At 42.7% G+C, this 18105-nt stretch overlaps 1 protein-coding gene across 2 annotated transcripts in view; it reads right to left on the reverse strand.

Annotated features, from left to right (window-relative positions):
• LOC142097131 (integrin alpha-X-like) overlaps positions 1-18105 on the reverse strand; it is a 149287-nt gene that overhangs the window by 82693 nt on the left and 48489 nt on the right. For both annotated transcript variants that reach the window (XM_075178733.1, XM_075178734.1), the window contains exon 7: positions 6612-6757. In XM_075178733.1, the coding sequence (XP_075034834.1) occupies positions 6612-6757 (146 nt within the window). The remainder of the gene's footprint in view (positions 1-6611; positions 6758-18105) is intronic.

Consider the following 18105-nt stretch of genomic DNA (forward strand, 5'->3'; position numbering starts at 1 on the left):
CTTCCATGGGCTGAATTCGCCCATAACAACATGTATCACGAGTCATCTTCAAAAAGTCCATTCTTTGTGCTATACAGTCACCATCCGACTTTCCCAGAATTTCCTGCCCTCCCTCCCACCCAAGTTCCTGCAGTGGGTAGTGTATGTCAGAGTTTCAAAAATATCTGGTCTCAGGTTAAATCCTGCCTGAAGAAGACATCTGCCAGATACAAGTGTTTTGCTGATAAAAAGAGGCGAGCTATTCCACCACTTAAAATTGGAGACCGCGTATGGCTTTCTACCAAAAATATTCGCTTGAAGGTATCCATACCCGCTATAGACTTTTAGCTGATACACTGCATATCCGCTTGATACAAGCCTCTCTACTCAGCAGCGGTATACATACCACCATAGACTATTAGCTATAATGCTGCTTATCTGTTTGGAACAGTTCCTCTGTGCTTTCATTGTCTTCATACAGTTATTGATTCTTTTCATTCCATCACTTATCCGCACCTGGGCAAGTCCTCACCTACTCGCAGTGGTACAACTTGCTATACGCAGACCACTGATGCCCCCTCTATCTACCTGCACCTGGACAAGTCTTCTCATCACAGCAGTGGTACAACTTGCTATACGCAGACCACTGACTTCCCGCTATCTACCTGCATCTGGACAAGTCTTTCCCATCACAGCAGTGGTACAACTTGCTATCCGCAGACCACTGACTCTCCTATTACCTCCCTTCACCTGCTCACGTCCACCCTGCTCTCCGTGGTTGAAACCTGCCTTTCCACTATAGCTGCAAGTCGCTGACTCATCTTCTACTATAGCTGCAAGTCGCTGACTCATCTACCAGTAAAGCTGCAAGTCACTGACTATCATCAAATCCATTGGCATCCTCTCTCCATCTGCTGTTTTATACGTTCCACTATTCACCCTACTGCGAGAGGACAGTTGTGCAAACTCCGCCCCTCTGGTAAGCATAGTCAACTGGTGAATCCTGGGCAGAACTCCTAGTGCCCGTGACATGGATATTGTGGTACTTCAGTAATTAAATTAAATTTAAATTTAGTTTTCATTTAAGATTACTTTAGCTAAATGTAATGGAGAGACATTCCTGTGTGAGATCTCCGGTAAGGCAGTCGGAGCCCTTTTATGTTCTATGGTGGGTAGGCTCTATACCTGGTGGAGATGAGGAGAGGAGAGGCCTAGGTGCACCAAAGACCACAGGATATTTATAATACAGGGTCCACATTTACAAGTCCGGATGACGAGATATATATATTTATAGTGACAGTGGAAGGTACATGCTATTGGAACTGGACAGCCCAAGGTTCATGGGGTATACCTCAGAAGGTAGCTGTCTGGGCCAGTATTGGATAGCAGGTATGCCTGGGGATTAATACCTGCTGGGAAGGTAATGATCTCTAGGTCTGGACAGCAGTGGTCAGTACCCAGATCAATGGAAGGTTCAGGCATTGAGAAGAGTGAGGCGTTTTTACGTCTTTGGGATGATTACACAAACCATAGCTGCTCCTCTGTGAGATGTAAGTTAGGACCAAGACTGCATCAGTCATTGAGGACAGGAGGTATTTAATGGTAACATTGATGATTGTCTAGCAGATAGTCAGTTGGTAAGAAGCAGAAAACCTTATAGATGACCATAATTGTTAATTCAAGGACCCCAACGTCTATAGCATATTGTGACCATGGAGCTTACAGAGGCCGGTGGCCATAGGATCCTTGAGCAGTGAGAGCGGGATTGGCGGTCTGTGGAATTGCTACATGTCATATTTGAGGTAACAGGACCTGGAATTACCCAATACCTCTCTGAGATAATTACTCTTACAGCCAGGTTCCAGTTAAAGTCATTTCCATGATGAATGTTCCTACTCCCTGAATAGGTGTTTCAGACATTAGTAGATATAATCAGCGTTTCGTGTTGTGGCTATTTGGGAAACGCAGATGAATAGATTTGCTAATCTGTGGTTTGTTGGAGCTACAGATGTTCTGGTGCGAGGCGAGCTTTGGAAACAGACTGATATACTAAAAGCAAACCGCACATTAAACACATGGTGGTATACTCCAACGATTAAAACCGCCATCTTGATTTCTATACACAGGATGTGTACAAACCGTCACATACAAGAGGTCTCAGGGTGCTAAACTGCATGACAAGACTCCACTCTGTAGACGTGGTTCACACAGTTGAGGCGGCTTGAACAGCATCTTGTCTGTCATTACGATGGACATTATGGGGACATCATTTATTATAGTAGGATTGGGGAAAACGCTTTCTATTTCTGAGGAGACCAGAACCTGTAATGCACACTTGTGGCACTACAAATGACAGAGATTCAGGACACAAAACAACATTATATATATATATATATATATATATATATATATATATATACACACATATCTTAGATATCAACCTAAGTTCCAAATCAGACTTAGATCAGAGTTAGATCAGACTTTGTGATTGGTTGAAGGTTGAAGTTTTATATACTAAAACTCACGAATCACAGACTAGTTTGTGTTCCCGTTTAGTATTCTTGCAGAAGGATGAGCACTTTGGAAATGCAGGGGAGCTGCAGAGAGATGATTACTTGGTGACCGGGAGAAACCCAGCTAGCCGTGATATGACAGCGGTGGACATGGTAAGTGTGGCTAAGACCCCAATGTGTGACAACATGTTTACAGGCTCCAACCAGAACGACTCACGGGAAGACATTCCAGCTCTGAAAAGTAAAACATTTCTTATTTTTTTTTAAACCAGTGATGTTTTACTGCCCTAACATTCTGCCCATTATGTGAGGCTCCAAAGAGACATCACCAGGGATTGAATTTCTTCTACTTAGATTATTATTATTATTAATTTTTATTTATAGGGCGCCACAAGGTGTCCGTGGCGCCGTACAGGGACAAAAACGAATTACAATACAAGGTGAGACAGCACAGTACAGTAAACATAAAGCACAGTAACTCAGTAAGCTCAATGCACAGCTAGTGAGGGTGGGGGGAGTATCCGCAAATGACGGGGCCCAAAAGGAGGGCACGGAAGACCGGGAGACCCCCAGAGGGGGGAGGAGGGCCCTCGAGGAGGAGGGCAAAGTAGCTGGAGAGCAGAGTTAGAAGTGGTGGAAACTGGAGGAGAGATGGCCCTGCTCAGAGGAGCGTACAATCTAAGGGGAGGGGTGGACAGACGGAGAAACGCAGGGGAGAGAGGGAGAGTAGAGGGACGGAGGCAGGGAAGGGGAAAGAAGGGGGAGAGGCAGAGGATAAGGTAGGTAGTTAAGTGGGAGACTGGAAGGCTTTAAGTAAAAGGTGGGTTTTTAAAGCCCGTTTGAAACTGGACAGGTTAGGGGAAGTCCTGATGGAGGGAGGGATCTTGTTCCAGTGGAGGGGGGCAGCGCGGGCAAAGTCTTGGATACGCGCGTGGGAGGAGGTGATGAGGGGGGAAGATAGGCGACGGTCATTGGCAGATCGGAGAGGACGGGATGGAGCGTGAATAGATAGGAGTGCGGAGAGGTAGGGTGCAGTGGCGTTGGCGAGGGCCTTGTATGTAAGAGTGAGGAGCTTGAACAGAGTTCTGTAGGGGAAGGGGAGCCAGTGGAGGGATTGGTAGAGGGGGGAGACAGAAGAGGAGTGGTGAGAGAGGAAGATAAGCCTAGCGGCTGCATTATGTACAGATCGAAGGGGAGCGAGATGAGAGAGGGGGAGGCCAGTAAGGAGGAGGTTGCAGTAGTCCAAGAGGGAGAGGGGCATCTTGGGAGAGGAAGGGCCGGATGCGAGCGATGTTGTGCAGCTGGAAGCGGCAGGATTTAGCAAGAGAGAGGATATGGGGGCCAAAGGAGAGAGAGGAGTCGAGGGTGACACCAAGGCAGCGAAGTTGGGTGACAGAGGAGATAGATGAGTTGTCGACAGTGATGGAGAGGTCGACAGGGGATGAGGTATGGGGGGAGGAAAAACTATCAGCTCGGTTTTGGCGAGGTTGAGTTTGAGGAATCGAGAGGACATCCAGGAGCAGATGGCAGAAAGGCAGGTGGACACTTTAGAGAGGAGGGAGGGAGAGAGATCAGGAGAGGAGAGGTATAGTTGAGTGTCGTCAGCGTAAAGGTGGTAATTGAAGCCGAAGGAGCTGATGAGTTCACCCAGGGAGGAGGTGTATAGAGAGAAGTGTAAGGGGTCCAGAACAGAGCCCTGGGGGACCCCGACTGGAAGGGTGGTCGGGGGGAGAGAGACTCAGTGGTGGTGACACAGAAGGATCGGTCAGCGAGGTAAGAGGTGAACCAGCACAGGACAGGGCCAGAGAGGCCGAGAGACTGGAGGGTGTGAAAGAGGAGGGGGTGGTCAACGGTGTCGAAGGCTGCAGAGAGGTCAAGGAGGATGAGAAGGGAGAAGTGGCCCCTGGCTTTAGCAGAGAGGAGGTCATTGGTGACTTTAGCCAGGGCAGTTTCAGTGGAGTGAAGGGGGCGGAAACCAGACTGGAGAGGATCAAGGAGGGAGTGTTCAGAAAGGTAGGAGGTGAGACGGCTGCAGATGAGCCTCTCGAGAATTTTGGAGGCAAAGGGGAGAAGAGATATGGGGCGATAGTTCGAGAGAGAAGTGGGGTCGAGATTAGGCTTCTTAAGAATGGGGGATACGAGAGCATGTTTGAAGGAGGAGGGGAAGATGCCGGAGGAGAGGGAGAGATTAAAAAGGTGAGCGAGGTGGGAGCAGGTGGTGGGGGAAAGGGAGCTTAGAAGGTGGGAGGGGATGGGATCCAGGGGACAGGTAGTAGGGGGGGAGGAGAAATGAGAGAGTGTACTTCCTCGCCCGTGGTGGGGCGGAAGGAGTGGAGGGGAAGGTGTTTAGGGGGGTGGACGGAAGAGTGAGAGGGGTAGAAGAGAGAGTGGAGGAGGAGATTTCAAGTCAGATGGCCTCAATTTTAAAGGAGAAAAAGGAGGCGAAGTCGGAGGCAGTCAGGGAGGAGGGGGTGGGGGGAGGGGAGGGGGCCAGGAGAGTGCTGAAGGTGGCAAAGAGGCGGCGGGGATTAGAGGACTGGGAAGAGATGAGGGATTTAAAGAAAGATTGTTTGGCGAGAGAGACGGCAGAGCTGTAGGATGAAAGGATGAATTTAAAGTGGAGGAAGTCAGCCAGGGAGCGAGTTTTTTTCCAGTGACGTTCAGCGGTGCAGGAGCATTTTTGGAGGAAGCGAGTAAATTTGGAGTGCCAGGGTTGGGGTTTGGAGCAGCGGGGGTGGACGGAGTGGGCAGGGGCGACTGCATCCAGAGCGGAGGTGAGGGTTTGATTGTAGAGGGAAACCGCCTGGTTGGGGCAGGCCTGGGAGGAAAGGGGAGAAAGGAGGGTATCGAGAGAGGAGGACAGAGAAACAGGGTCGAGAGCGTCGAGGTTGCGTATGGACAGAGTAGGTTTGGGCAGGGGGAGGGGAGCAGGAGAAGAGGAGAGGGAGAAGGAGAGGAGATGGTGGTCAGATAGAGGAAAGGGAGAGATGGAGAAGTCAGAGAGATTACAAAGGTAGGAGAAGACAAGATCAAGAGAGTGACCCTGGCAGTGGGTAGAGGAGGAGGTCCATTGGGTGAGACCAAGGGAGGAAGAGAGGGTGACCAGTTTGCTGGAAGCAGGGTCGGTAGGGTTGTCGATGGGGAAGTTAAAGTCACTGAGAATTATTGAGGGGAGGTCGGAGGAGAGGTGGTGAGGAAGCCAGGCAGCAAAGTTGTCAAGGAAGAGGGAGGTGGGGCCAGGGGGGCGGTAGATGACAGTGACGCGGAGGTGGATGGGGTAGAAGAGGCGGATGGAGTGGGGTTCGAAGGAGGAGAAGGAGAGGGAGGGTTCGGGGAAATTACACGAAAAGTACAGGTGGGAGAAAGGAGGAGGCCCACTCCACCGCCTGTGCGGGCACCAGGCCTGGTGGAGTGGGTGAAGGAGAGGCCACCATAAGAGAGGGCAGCGGGGGAGGCAGTGTCAGAGTCGGAGAGCCAGGTTTCAGTAATGGCAAGAAGGTTAAAGGAGCTGGATAGAAAGAGGTCGTGGACAGCAGTCAGTTTGTTGCGGACGGATCTGGCATTCCAGAGGGCACAGGAGAAAGGGGGAGAGGAGAGGGGGGAAATGGGGATAAGGTTAGCAAGATGAGCAGCGTGCGGGGGAGGGCGGGGAGGAATGAGAGAGGTGTGGCGGGGGGACAATATAGGTATGGAGTGAGAGCGTGGAGGCATAGTAGGAAGAGAGAGTAACAGAACAGTGAGAAAATGCGGACTGAGATGAAAATTGTCCATTCAACTTCTTGTATAAAAAAACATTTTTGTCGTTTAGAAGAAAAACGAATGTAGGGAGATCTTTGTCCCGTTTTGAATACCATCTTATGCCCATACTATTACATGTTGGTTCAGTAGTCATGTACTGTACTCAACACTGAGCCGGGACATAACTGTAGCAGAAAAAGTGATCACTGACTGTATACGAATAACTCTTTCCAGAGACCCATTACCAGCTTCCGACTGTGTCTCCCTGTGTAATGCACTGTAACCGGCAGAGATACTACACCTGGGCCATTCTACTACAACATCAATGGACTGTTAGCTCATTGTTCATGGTCGCACCAGAAAGGACCTCTAAATACTTACATCACCTTGTAGATCCCAGTTGCAGTTTTGGTTAGATGTCTAAGCTGTTTAATATTTTCAGTGAGGCGCGCAGGATCTCTCACAGCAGAAAAACGATTGAAATCGAAATGTGTTATGAAATCGCTGGAGTACTGCATGAGTGCGAACTGGAGAGAGACGACATTAAGGAGAAGATCAATGAATAGCAACAGATTTCAAATAAATCCTGTATAAATCTGACCTGATCTATGATCTGATCACCCTATAATTTGGATAATTTAAAGTTAACAATTAATGCATTACTATTTCAGTTTTGTATCATTATCTAGTAAGAGGAACTAAGGTAACTCATCAAATAAATGCGAAAGTTATAAAATATCAGGGGGTAAATGTATCAAAAAGTGATTTTTGCAAATCGCCGATATTCTGCGATTTTGACAGCTTACTTTGAAACGGCAATATGCTTAAAGGCAAATCTTCAACACATTTACCCCCCAGAAATTGTTAAAGTAAAAGTGATACATTTTAATAGCCAACTGTATGAAAACCATTGCACCAAGAGCTGGAAATCCAGCAATAAATGTCCCATTGAAATGTAGAAAAAACTTCCCATATAGCTCAGTCCGGGAGCTGGTAGATCTACGGATCCAAAAGAAAATGAAAGAAAAGACTCAGGTGACGGAACATGAAGTAAAGACGTAGCAAACAGTTTTATGTAAAATCAAATGGAGATTCAGCTTGGTTAGAGGCACAAGGAAGAAGGCAGAAGACTGGGATAAGAATTTATCAAGTGTAAACAAGGCCGATAAATGAAAGACTAGTAATTTCATGGCCTATGGAGATGTCAGAGACACCGGTGAAACACATTCCACTGTGATCAACTATCTCTCTATCCCGCTAGAACTTTTTCTCTCAAATATATAGTTTTTGACCCATATTTCAACCTCATCCTATGTTTTTGTTTTTACTTTTCTTCTTTGCAATCACTCACTAGACAACACTAAAGAGAATCACCACTCAGGACTAGTGCTCCAACATCAAAATAAATTGTTTTTAATTCACTATTCCATAGTCAAAGCCATACAACGTCTATAAAACAGTTTAAAAATACAACTTTAAATTTAGTGCATAGGTGATAATGTATAGAACTGGAGAAAATGTCAGCTAGAATCTGATTGGTTACTACAGGCAACATCTCCACTTTTTCAAACCCGCAGTTTAGTAAATATACCCCTTAGAGTCTGTGCCAGGAGAGATGTGCCAACCCCCTTGTATACCCCAATTTACTGCCTTACATTATATTAATACATTTCTGTCACTTTTTTACCCAGTGTTTCATCCTTTGTGCTTTCAGTTTATTTTCCTTTGTTAATCTAAGTGAACAATGAACAAACTGACTTCCAACACACGACGCCTGTTCCTGGGTTCTGTTCATGGACCTCTTGTTCCTTGTTTGTTACACAATATTTGTATTCTCTTTTCTCTGTATGGTGAGTGTTCTTCTCAGTTCTATTCTAATGTACGGGCATCTGTGCATTAAATTGGGAATTAAATAGTTTTTGTTCCCTTTTTTTATTTTAAAAACAAAAGAATATTATGAATTTTATTTACATGAACATATTCTCCTCAGTAAATGAACACGTATCTACATTACAGTGACTGGGCATCATACGTAGTCAGAGAAGAACCACCTGAGCTACTAATTTGTTTGGTGTGGTGCCTCATGGCTCTCAGCAGGCTAACCTCCAAGCTTCAGTGACAGCTTTTCCCCAACATGTAATGTGAGCAATCCCAGTACTTTCTATTATACCCAGCTTGAACTCTTGTACGACTCTAACCACTCGCACACATCATAGATCCTCACTGAGAAGAAAAGAGGAGGCCTCTCCGCTTCAGTGACATTTATTCCCCAATATGTAATGTGGGCAGTCAGTGAGGTTCCCAGCTAGAACTCTTGTACAACTCTGAGCTCTCACATATGTGAGCAGTCAGTGAGGTTCTCAGCTAGAACTCTTGTATGACTCTAACTAAGCGCTTACACACGTCATACAGCCTCATTGAGAAGAAAAGAGAAGGCCTGTCTGCATCAGATGGAGGACGGGGTGCAATCTACAGTTCTGACCTCCTAACACTGGCTTGTGGTTTGGAAGCAACACCTATTGTGATCCAGGGGAGAATCATGTGTTATTCATAAATTATATTATACTTTATCTGTTCCATCTTCTCTAAGTGTCTTTTTGACCATGCTGAGATCAAGATTAATTATATCTTAATTAAATATTATGCTGAATTTCTTTCTTTTTTTAGAATTTTTGTAAATGGGAAGTGTTAGATATTCCAAATGAATTAAAACAAGCAAAGTTCAAATGGGTTCTCCATTAAAACTAAAAACACAGTCTGCAGCACATTGTAAACAATCAGAAATTGCCCCTTTGCTCTTTGTGCCCCAATCATAGTTTGGCGCTTCTCTGAGCTGTGCACAAAGGGCTGGATGTCAAACTGTAATTAAAATTGACGCTTTCTGCTTGTCCCTTGCGGTGAATTCCAGTGTTCTATGGAATATGTGAGTGAACAGCTTAGGCAGTAAGTTGCTTACTTTTCTCTAGACATTATATTGGGATAATTTTAGATTACCAGAAAAAACAACTTTTTGCTTATGTTCCAGCATTTTAAACTGACACTTGGGATTCATGTAACTGGATCTCGGGGAATATCTTCTTTATGGTCAGAGTTTATATCTGAAAATGTGGGTCAAATTTGATGGGTGTAGATTACACCTCCCACAGTATTACATTGTTATCACGCTGGTCTCCCTTCTGAATCACTTAGAAAGTGAATCAATCTGGTTGGGAATTTTAATTGAAGAATCATCTTTTGAAATACAGACTATACAGATATTCAACCCCTTCTCTGTGTGTTGCTTTGGTCCATCGCACCTGGACCAAACCAACAATTCCTTGAACATTTCTCTGCCTGACTTTCTCACTTATTATGCGGTGACATCCGTCGCTCATCATGGGGGAATTATAACATATTATTGATTATCGAAATTCTCCTTCTGCCTTTCTCTCTCTTTCTCTCTATCCTCCTCTCTTACATTCTCTCAGTGAAATTTCTCTTCTACTCATCAAGATGGCCACTGCCTTAATCTTGTTTCCTCCAGACTTTGTTCAGTTTCTGATTTCTTAAATACTAAGAAAACTCTAAGGAAATGCACTGCTTGAAAACCTCATCATTGGAGTAAATCTGGTATATTTCATGATTTCCTCACATACACTACTATCTACTACTGCTATTGAAATGCTCTGTACACTGCAAAACATACATATTTCCAATCTCTCATCTCTGCTCAGAATTCTAACCCCGCACACCTCTCAACAATGAAATCTCTTATCAACCCTTTCAACTCCAAACCCAATGATGACCCACACTGCCCAAGATCTTGACTTGAAGATTGATAAGATCCAACATGAAATCCTCTTCCCCGTCCCACAACATGCTCAATTCCTTTCCTGCAACCTTTGGCATCTACTCTTCATTGGAACCCACAAATGAAGAGGCATTATCTACTCTCTTCTACTACTCCCAATCCACTAAATGTCCACTCAACCCTATAACATCAGAAATTAGTTGACTGATGTCTCCTGTGCTCATCCTTACCATAACTAACATCTGTAATCTTTCTCTCTCTCAACTGGTAACTTCCATTATTATTCAAGCATGCAGTGACTATCTGTTCTGAAAAAATAACAAATTCTGAACCAAACTCACATTAATCTCTTGAAAAACTTGCCTACATTTTCCTCACATGCTTCTTATCCTCACACATCTTACTGGACTTTCTGCAATCAAGTTTTTGTTCCCAACACTCCATTGAGATTGCACTGACTAAGGTGCTCAATGATTTCATCACTGCTAAAGGTCATTACTTCTCATTCTCCTACATCTCTTGGTTGCATTTGACACTGTTGACCACTCTTCTCCTACAATCACTGCATTCCCTAGGTCCTAAAGACATTGTTCCATCCTGGTTTATATCCAACTTATCAAACCACTCTTTCAGTGTTTGCTTCTCTGGATCCACCTGTTCTTTGCTTTCTCTATCAGGTGGAGTACTGACTCCTAGGACCTCTACTCTACTCTAGACCACTTATCTTGGAAAATAAATAGGCTCCTTTGGATTTCAGCATCACCTCCATGCAGATGATACTCAAAAGTTTCTGTCCTCTCCGGACCTCTCACAATCCGTGTTGGCCACATCACTTAATGTCTCTGCCATTTCATTGTGAATGTTGTCTCGCCAGCTCAAACTCAAAATTTCAATAACTGATGGAAGAATTTTCCCACCAGTCAGCAAAAGCTGCCTACATGATATCTCTATTTGTTTATAACACAACAGTAAACCATACCCCTCCAGCTCGCTATTTGTGAACCTTGACTCACACCAATCTATATCCAAATCCTACTACATACATCTATGAAACATTCCCAGAATATGCACATATCTCACACAAGACACTGCAAAACTTTAATTGATGCATTCATGTCATTAGGAGGGGTGGACACACCCTCAGGTGATCAATTGATTTAAGAGACAACTGTGCAGAGCTCCACATTACGCCAATATCCCTTGATAAAGTCTGTGAGAGCATAAAATGGTTTATTACTATTATTAATACACCATCTCTAACTGCAGAGCATTAAGAATGTGGCTTTAACATCCAGCACAGGGCGCTGACTGCGGGAGGACCGGAATCCAGAGGACATGGAAGCAGCAAACTGCATGGCTGGCTGAAGCAGCTGTCTATTGAGTGGAAGGAAGGGGAACACGAGTTCTCAGCCAAAGTCACTGGAGAAGCATCCCTAAATAATTGAAAAACCCCACCACAGCGTGGATCTGGAGAGCAGGCTAATAAAATGCAGTCTTCTCCAATACTAAGTATATAATGCTTGTACCAGTTCTGTGCAATTTGTGCCAATCTACATTGTGTATAAATACCTAGTACTAATGGTTCATAATACATATTGTATTTTCTATCATTTCTATATTTACTGATATACCATATACATATTTATGTGTAAATATTCCTCACATTACTTGCTATATCAAGAATCACCATTTCCATCCTCTAAAAAACTAGGTCTAGGAGACTGTGATGAGATGAGTTTGATAACACCTTAACCAGTCTGTCCCTCGTTTCTCACAATATGTGGATTATAACGTACTTTTTATAGCCCTGTTTTTTTCCCCCAGCTAACCAGAGTACACATGCAGTGTCTAATTACATGTGGATAAGGTGACATTGTAGTTCACTGTAAATATGTATATTGTTTATTGTATATTGTTGATTTTGCAGTGAAGCTGTTATTTATTGCTGTTAAAGTTTAGCCTAGACTGAAAGAATGGACTAGTCTGCATGTTAATGATACAAGCTGGCAGTTATTTCAAAATAGAATATACACAAGCTTAAATATGACAAATATGGGGGAACCAGAGGGCTAGAGAAAGTATATGTTTGATAGTCCGCAGTCACCTCATTCCTTCACAAGGATCATTTGCAATTTCATGCTCTGTGGCCCAGTAACAACAGATTTTAAGATGTGACTTTGAAACTATGGAACGCACCTGTTGAAGGTGGACTTGATCCAGATACCTAGGTCTGCACGTCACCACTTTGGAAAGACAACTATTGAATTAATTTTCTCTATTTCGGCAATCATTTGGTAAAGTGCTTGATGATCCTCGCTGCACAATCTATCCTTATTGACTTACGCCAATGTCCCTGCTCTGTTCTTAAATATCCAATTCAGTTTCTACAATGGATGGAGGACATGAGTTGGAATGTGGCAGCTAAAAGACACAATTCAACTAAATGATCATATTAAAAATGAACTCTCACGTAATGATCCTGCTTAAGATTCAGATTAAGTTTCTTGGACAGATGTATTATTATTGAAACCTATCTGATTAAACAATCCTAGGAAAAGTGTGGGCAAAGACATTTAAGTGGCCCATCCTTATCCTCTACATCTCATGACAGCTAGGTTGAGTGATACTGAGGTTCATCATATTCTGTATCCAAGTTCCTTTGTCAGCCCAGCAAAATTTTAGAAGCAGACATGAACAGAACCATTATTGTGCTATTCAAAGAAATGTTCTGACAGAATGACCTTTGTAGGGCAAGAACCACAAGTCATTGAAAAATGACCGGACCCAGGTTCCTTGAAGAGGAGCAACCTGGGTCATGTTTCTGTAACCCCTTTCTGGTTAAATCACTTGAATTCTTCACATATAATTCCTCATTGTTATGTCTCTTTGCAATTTACTTTGAGTCACAAGAACTGTCAAATCTCTACCCCTAGAACAGGTTGATCAATCCAGGGCTATATGCAGTGATGTAGATCTGTCTGTATGTGATGTTAGTGTGACATGTGGAAATGGAAATTACACCTGTGTATGATTGTGGCTGAATCACTTAGAAATAACTTATGGTATAAATTTATATAAAGGAAATAGCGCAGGGCACTTATTTATATAATTGCAAATGTACTTATGTTTAATATTGAGTGTATTTTGGTATAGGGAATGTCTTGTTTGGGGTTTTGTATCTTTGCTATAGGAAATCTCCAATTAGGCATATGTGAGGCGGGAGTCTGTTCTACTGATAGCAGGAAATGCTGAGTAAGTCTATTCAATGTGAGTGACCAACACTTGAATACACAACAGGAAATCCTGTATCCTGGTTAAAGTGAAAGGAAATCTCTATACAATGTGATTTAGGATATCACAGATTACTGCAAATTTTGTTAAGTATAAAATGCATTTAAATTCATGTCTGGTTAAACATATTGTATCATGATACTAGTGGGCGCATTTGGAATAAAGAAAGGGAACGGTGGCAAAGAAAGTCCAGCCGGTTTCCAGCAGCAACAGACCGGGAGGCATAGGCGGTCCATCCTGTCACAGATAGTAACCTTGTAGGTATATAATCTGATAGCTTGGAAGCAATAGTATTATCATTGACAATACTTTTGCTTTCAACCTAACAGATTATATACCTACAAGGTTACAATCATACACAGGTGTAATTTTCATTTCCACATGTCATACTAACATCACATTCAGACAGATCTATATCACTACATATTGTGCTGGATTGATCAACCTGTTTTATTTGTATTGGAACAAGACACAGGATCGTCTTACAATCATAGTTTCTTACTGTAGTGTAATACATTGGTCTCTTTGACCTGAGCGCAGATTTATCCCAATTAACCAAATCTCTTCCCCTGCATTAATAGACTCTGGCCCTATGAGGAATTTTATTAATGGGGGGCTTGAAAGAAGACACCAAATTTATGCTTTAACCAAGATGGTAAACAATTCCGTTGAAGACTATAGATGGATTACCCATTTCTTCTGACCATGTGAAGTAAGAGACAATACCATTGTTGTTACTAACTCATGGAGGTCATGATGAGCTGCTCAGTTTGGATGGAGTTCAGCACCCCAAGTTCCCGATAGTCTTGGGAATATCCTGGATTACAGTATACATCCCGTCTATTAATTGGGTCAATCAAGAACTATTTTTCTCTACAGAACAATAAGAATGCCATTGTTTGCTTCCAACGAATAACAACTGGATTACCTGTGTACACATTGGTCCTGATTTATTAAGGAAATTAAACAAAAAAAAAAAGTAACTTTGCACCTTGACAAAACCATGTTGCATTGGAGGTGGAGGTAAATTTAAAATGTGAGGACAGATTTATAGTTGGGGTAGGACATGTCCTAAATTTCAGTATACAAATAAAGTTATCAAGTATTTGTATGCTACAATGAAAAGCAGACAGTATTTAACTTATGTGCAAAATAATAAACTCATTTTCACCCCTTGTATTGTAATATGGTTTTGTCCAAGCAAAAATTTACTCTTTTTTTCCCTTACTTTCCTTAATGAATCAGACCAATTGTCTATATGTCATGTTAGAAAAATCTATTGAATTTCTGGAACATTTAATAACTCGGTAAAGGTATAAAAATGGATCCTGTTAAAACTCGGCTATCCAAGAATGTCCAGTACAAATTCATTAAACATTTTCTGATTGTACACTTAATTTCTGTTTTGACCCTTAAAGGGGTACAGTTCTCATATACTGTTCAAACCAAAGAAGCCTTCTGTCATTTGAAAGAGCTTTTCAAACTGCCCTTGTATTGGCACATTCTGACCCTATGTGAGCTTGGTGGTGGATGACTCTAAAACCAATCATAGGAATTTGGAATATTTAAAAGCTACCAAGAGAATGAATACAGGCCAAGCCAGATGGGTTTTATTTTTTAATTAGGTTTAATTTTACTGTAACTTATAGGCCCGTTCTCATAAAACAGGGAGACAGATATCCTACCCAGACAATTTGGTGGCTCACAGGGTTTTTCTTACAAAAAAAATAACCTGCTTCCCCACACATTAAACTTTATGGATATGCTGAGTTCATCAGGGAAAATGGACATCCATTAGGTGGAAGGGGTATAGTCTTGAAGAAAGATCATGGAAACCTACTAAAAAATGTTTGTGCTCATAAATTGCTCCAAAATTTGTGCAGAGCTTACTCAGGAATGGCAGCAGGTAGGTGTGAGTGCATCTGCATGCACAGTGAGGCAAAGACTTTTGGAGGATGGCCTAGTGTCAAGAAGGCCAGCAAAGAAACCACTTCTTTCCAGGAATAACATCAGGGACAGACTGATATTCTGCAAAATTTACAGGGATTGGAATGCTGAGGACTGTGGGTAAAGTAATTTTCTCTGATGAATCCTGTTTCAGATTGTTTGGGCATCTAGAAAAACGCTTGTGTCAAGATGGAAAGGTGAGCGCTACCATCAGTCTTGTGTCATGCCAACAGTAAAGCATCATTCATGTGTGGGGTTGCTTCTCAGCCAAGGGAGTGTGCTCACTCACAATTTTGGCTAAGAACACAGCCATGAATAAAGAGTGGTACCAAAACATCCTCCAAGAGCAACATCCCCCAACCATCCAAGAACAGTTTGGTGAAGAACAATACCTTTTCCAGCATGATGGAGCAAGTTGCCATAAGGAAAAAGTGATATCCAAGTGGCTCGGGGATCAAAACATCGAAATTTTGGATCCATGGCCAGGAATCTCCCCAGACCTTAATCCCATTGAGAACTTGTGGTCAGTTCTCAAGAAGCTGGTGGACAAACAAATTTTCTGACAAACTCCAAGCATTGATTAGGTAAGAATGGGCCAGCGTCAGTCAGTATGTGGCCCAGAAGTTGATTGACAGCATGCCAGGGCGAATTGCAGAGGTCTTCAAAAAGAAGGGTCAGTACTGCAAATATTAACTCTTTGCATAAACTTAATGTAGTTGTCAATAAAAGCCTTTGACAATTATGAACTGCTTGTAGTTTTCCTTCAGTATACCATAGCAACATCTGACAAAAAGGTCTAAAAACACTGAAGCACAAACTTTGTGAAAACCAATGCTTGTGTCATTCTCAAAACTATTGCCCATTACTGTAGACAGTAACACTTGGCACAGCTCTGAGCATCATACCGTACAGTTTATTGAAGAGCGTTAAGTGATGATCTGCTAGCACTGAATCTATTTTGGATATATTGAATTAAAGACACTCAAATCTTGATCCCAAGTACTTTGGAAGTCTCTCTGTATTGGTGCACTTCCATTGTTCCTACCTTGAGATCCAGTATTGAAAACAGCCCATGGGTTCCAGTATCCAGAATATTAGATGCACAAGTCAGCTACAGTGATTACACACTCACTCTGTGGCATTTCCCCAGCCTCCAAGACTTCAAGCATTCCCTGAAAACTCTTCAGTCAGCTTATCGAACTCCTGAAACACATTCCTACCCTCTCCCTAGGCTTCTCTACCTGATCACCACCCTCTACACAGCTCACTCATACTTATTCTCCTATTGTCAAACAATTCTCTGAACTCCAAATCAATATTGCTGTGTGATTGGATCATACACCCTTTCCCCATCACAAAAACTAAATTCTAATTATAACCTGGCTTGACCAATATGAAATATGTGTCATTTAACCTCATGTATGTAACTCTTATTTTCCTATGGATATTGAGGTTGCGAGCAGACCTTCTTCCCTCTTTGTCTGTTAGTGCCTAGTTTTGCTTTATTACTGAGTTTGTCCCCAATTTGAAAGCACTACGGAGTAAACTGGTGCTATATAAATAAATGTTAGTGTAATACCCTGCAAATCACCGATATATTACTGTATGCAGTCATTCAGAAAACTACAGTTCTCCAGAGTGCCTCTGGGAAGCTAAATGCAAATTGTGTTGTCCATTTTTGAATGGGGAAACTGCAATGAATGAACTAGAAGGTTTTAGGAGATTCTTAAGAAAAAGGGAAAAAGCCCAAAAAGGACTGGCTAGTGTGAGAAGTGATGTGTGTGACTGCTGGCTGAGCTAAAAAAGGATCTTCCAACAAAGAGCAAGTTAATGCTATGGATGCATTGATGTTCTGAGTGGTGATTCATCATCATCATCATCATCATCATTTATTTTATATAGCGCCACTAATTCCGCAGCGCTGTACAGAGAACTCATTCACATCAGTCCCTGCCCCATTGGAGCTTACAGTCTAAATTCCCTAATATAGACACAGACTCACACACAGACAAACAGAGAGGTAGACAGACAGACGGAGAGAGACTAGGGTCAATTTTGATAGCAGCCAATTAACCTACCAGTATGTTTTTGGAGTGTGGGAGGAAACCGGAGCACCCGGAGGAAACCCACGCAAACACAGGGAGAACATACAAACTCCACACAGATAAGGCCATGGTCGGGAATTGAACTCATAACCCCAGTGCTGTGAGACAGAAGTGCTAACCACTAGGCCACTGTGCTACCATTGCAGCCAGCCCAGAATGAAGCACCTTTGCAGTGTAGGAAAAGTCCTAACTTGCCACTGCCCATGAGATATCATCAGGACTCATATGAAGACAGATACGTTTCTTTGCTTTGCTATGTTCAAGTTATTTAAGTGAGACTTTAAACTGTGTTATTGAAACCTCTGACCGGGACTGTAATATTGCTATTCAGAGGTGTTATAGCACTGTCTAAAGGAAGAGTTTGTTCCAGCAAATCTGCTGCATTTAAAGTTATCTGCAAGCTGACTGGGACATAGAGACAATCATTTACCACAAGAGTTTGTCTATATTGCATCAAAAGTTTGATAATGTGAAACTGTCTAAAATGGTTGCTGATGAAGAAATTGCAAGCTGTTTAACCCTGCTAAGTGAACACTGTCCTTTAAACTGGAAATAATTAATTGTGCAGAATTGCTGTTGTTTACAGAGCTCAGGAGTCATGCATGCGTCAAGTTGATTACTGATTTCACCTTTTACAAGCAAATAAGCTTCATGCGTCAGCTGAAACTTCGCTTTAACCTGTGGATTATAATTTACCCCCTTGGATTCTATATATCGTAAAGTGACCCTAGTCTACAGTCAT

The sequence above is a fragment of the Mixophyes fleayi genome, chromosome 7 (genome assembly GCF_038048845.1).
Source record: "Mixophyes fleayi isolate aMixFle1 chromosome 7, aMixFle1.hap1, whole genome shotgun sequence".
Lineage (NCBI taxonomy): Eukaryota > Metazoa > Chordata > Amphibia > Anura > Limnodynastidae > Mixophyes > Mixophyes fleayi.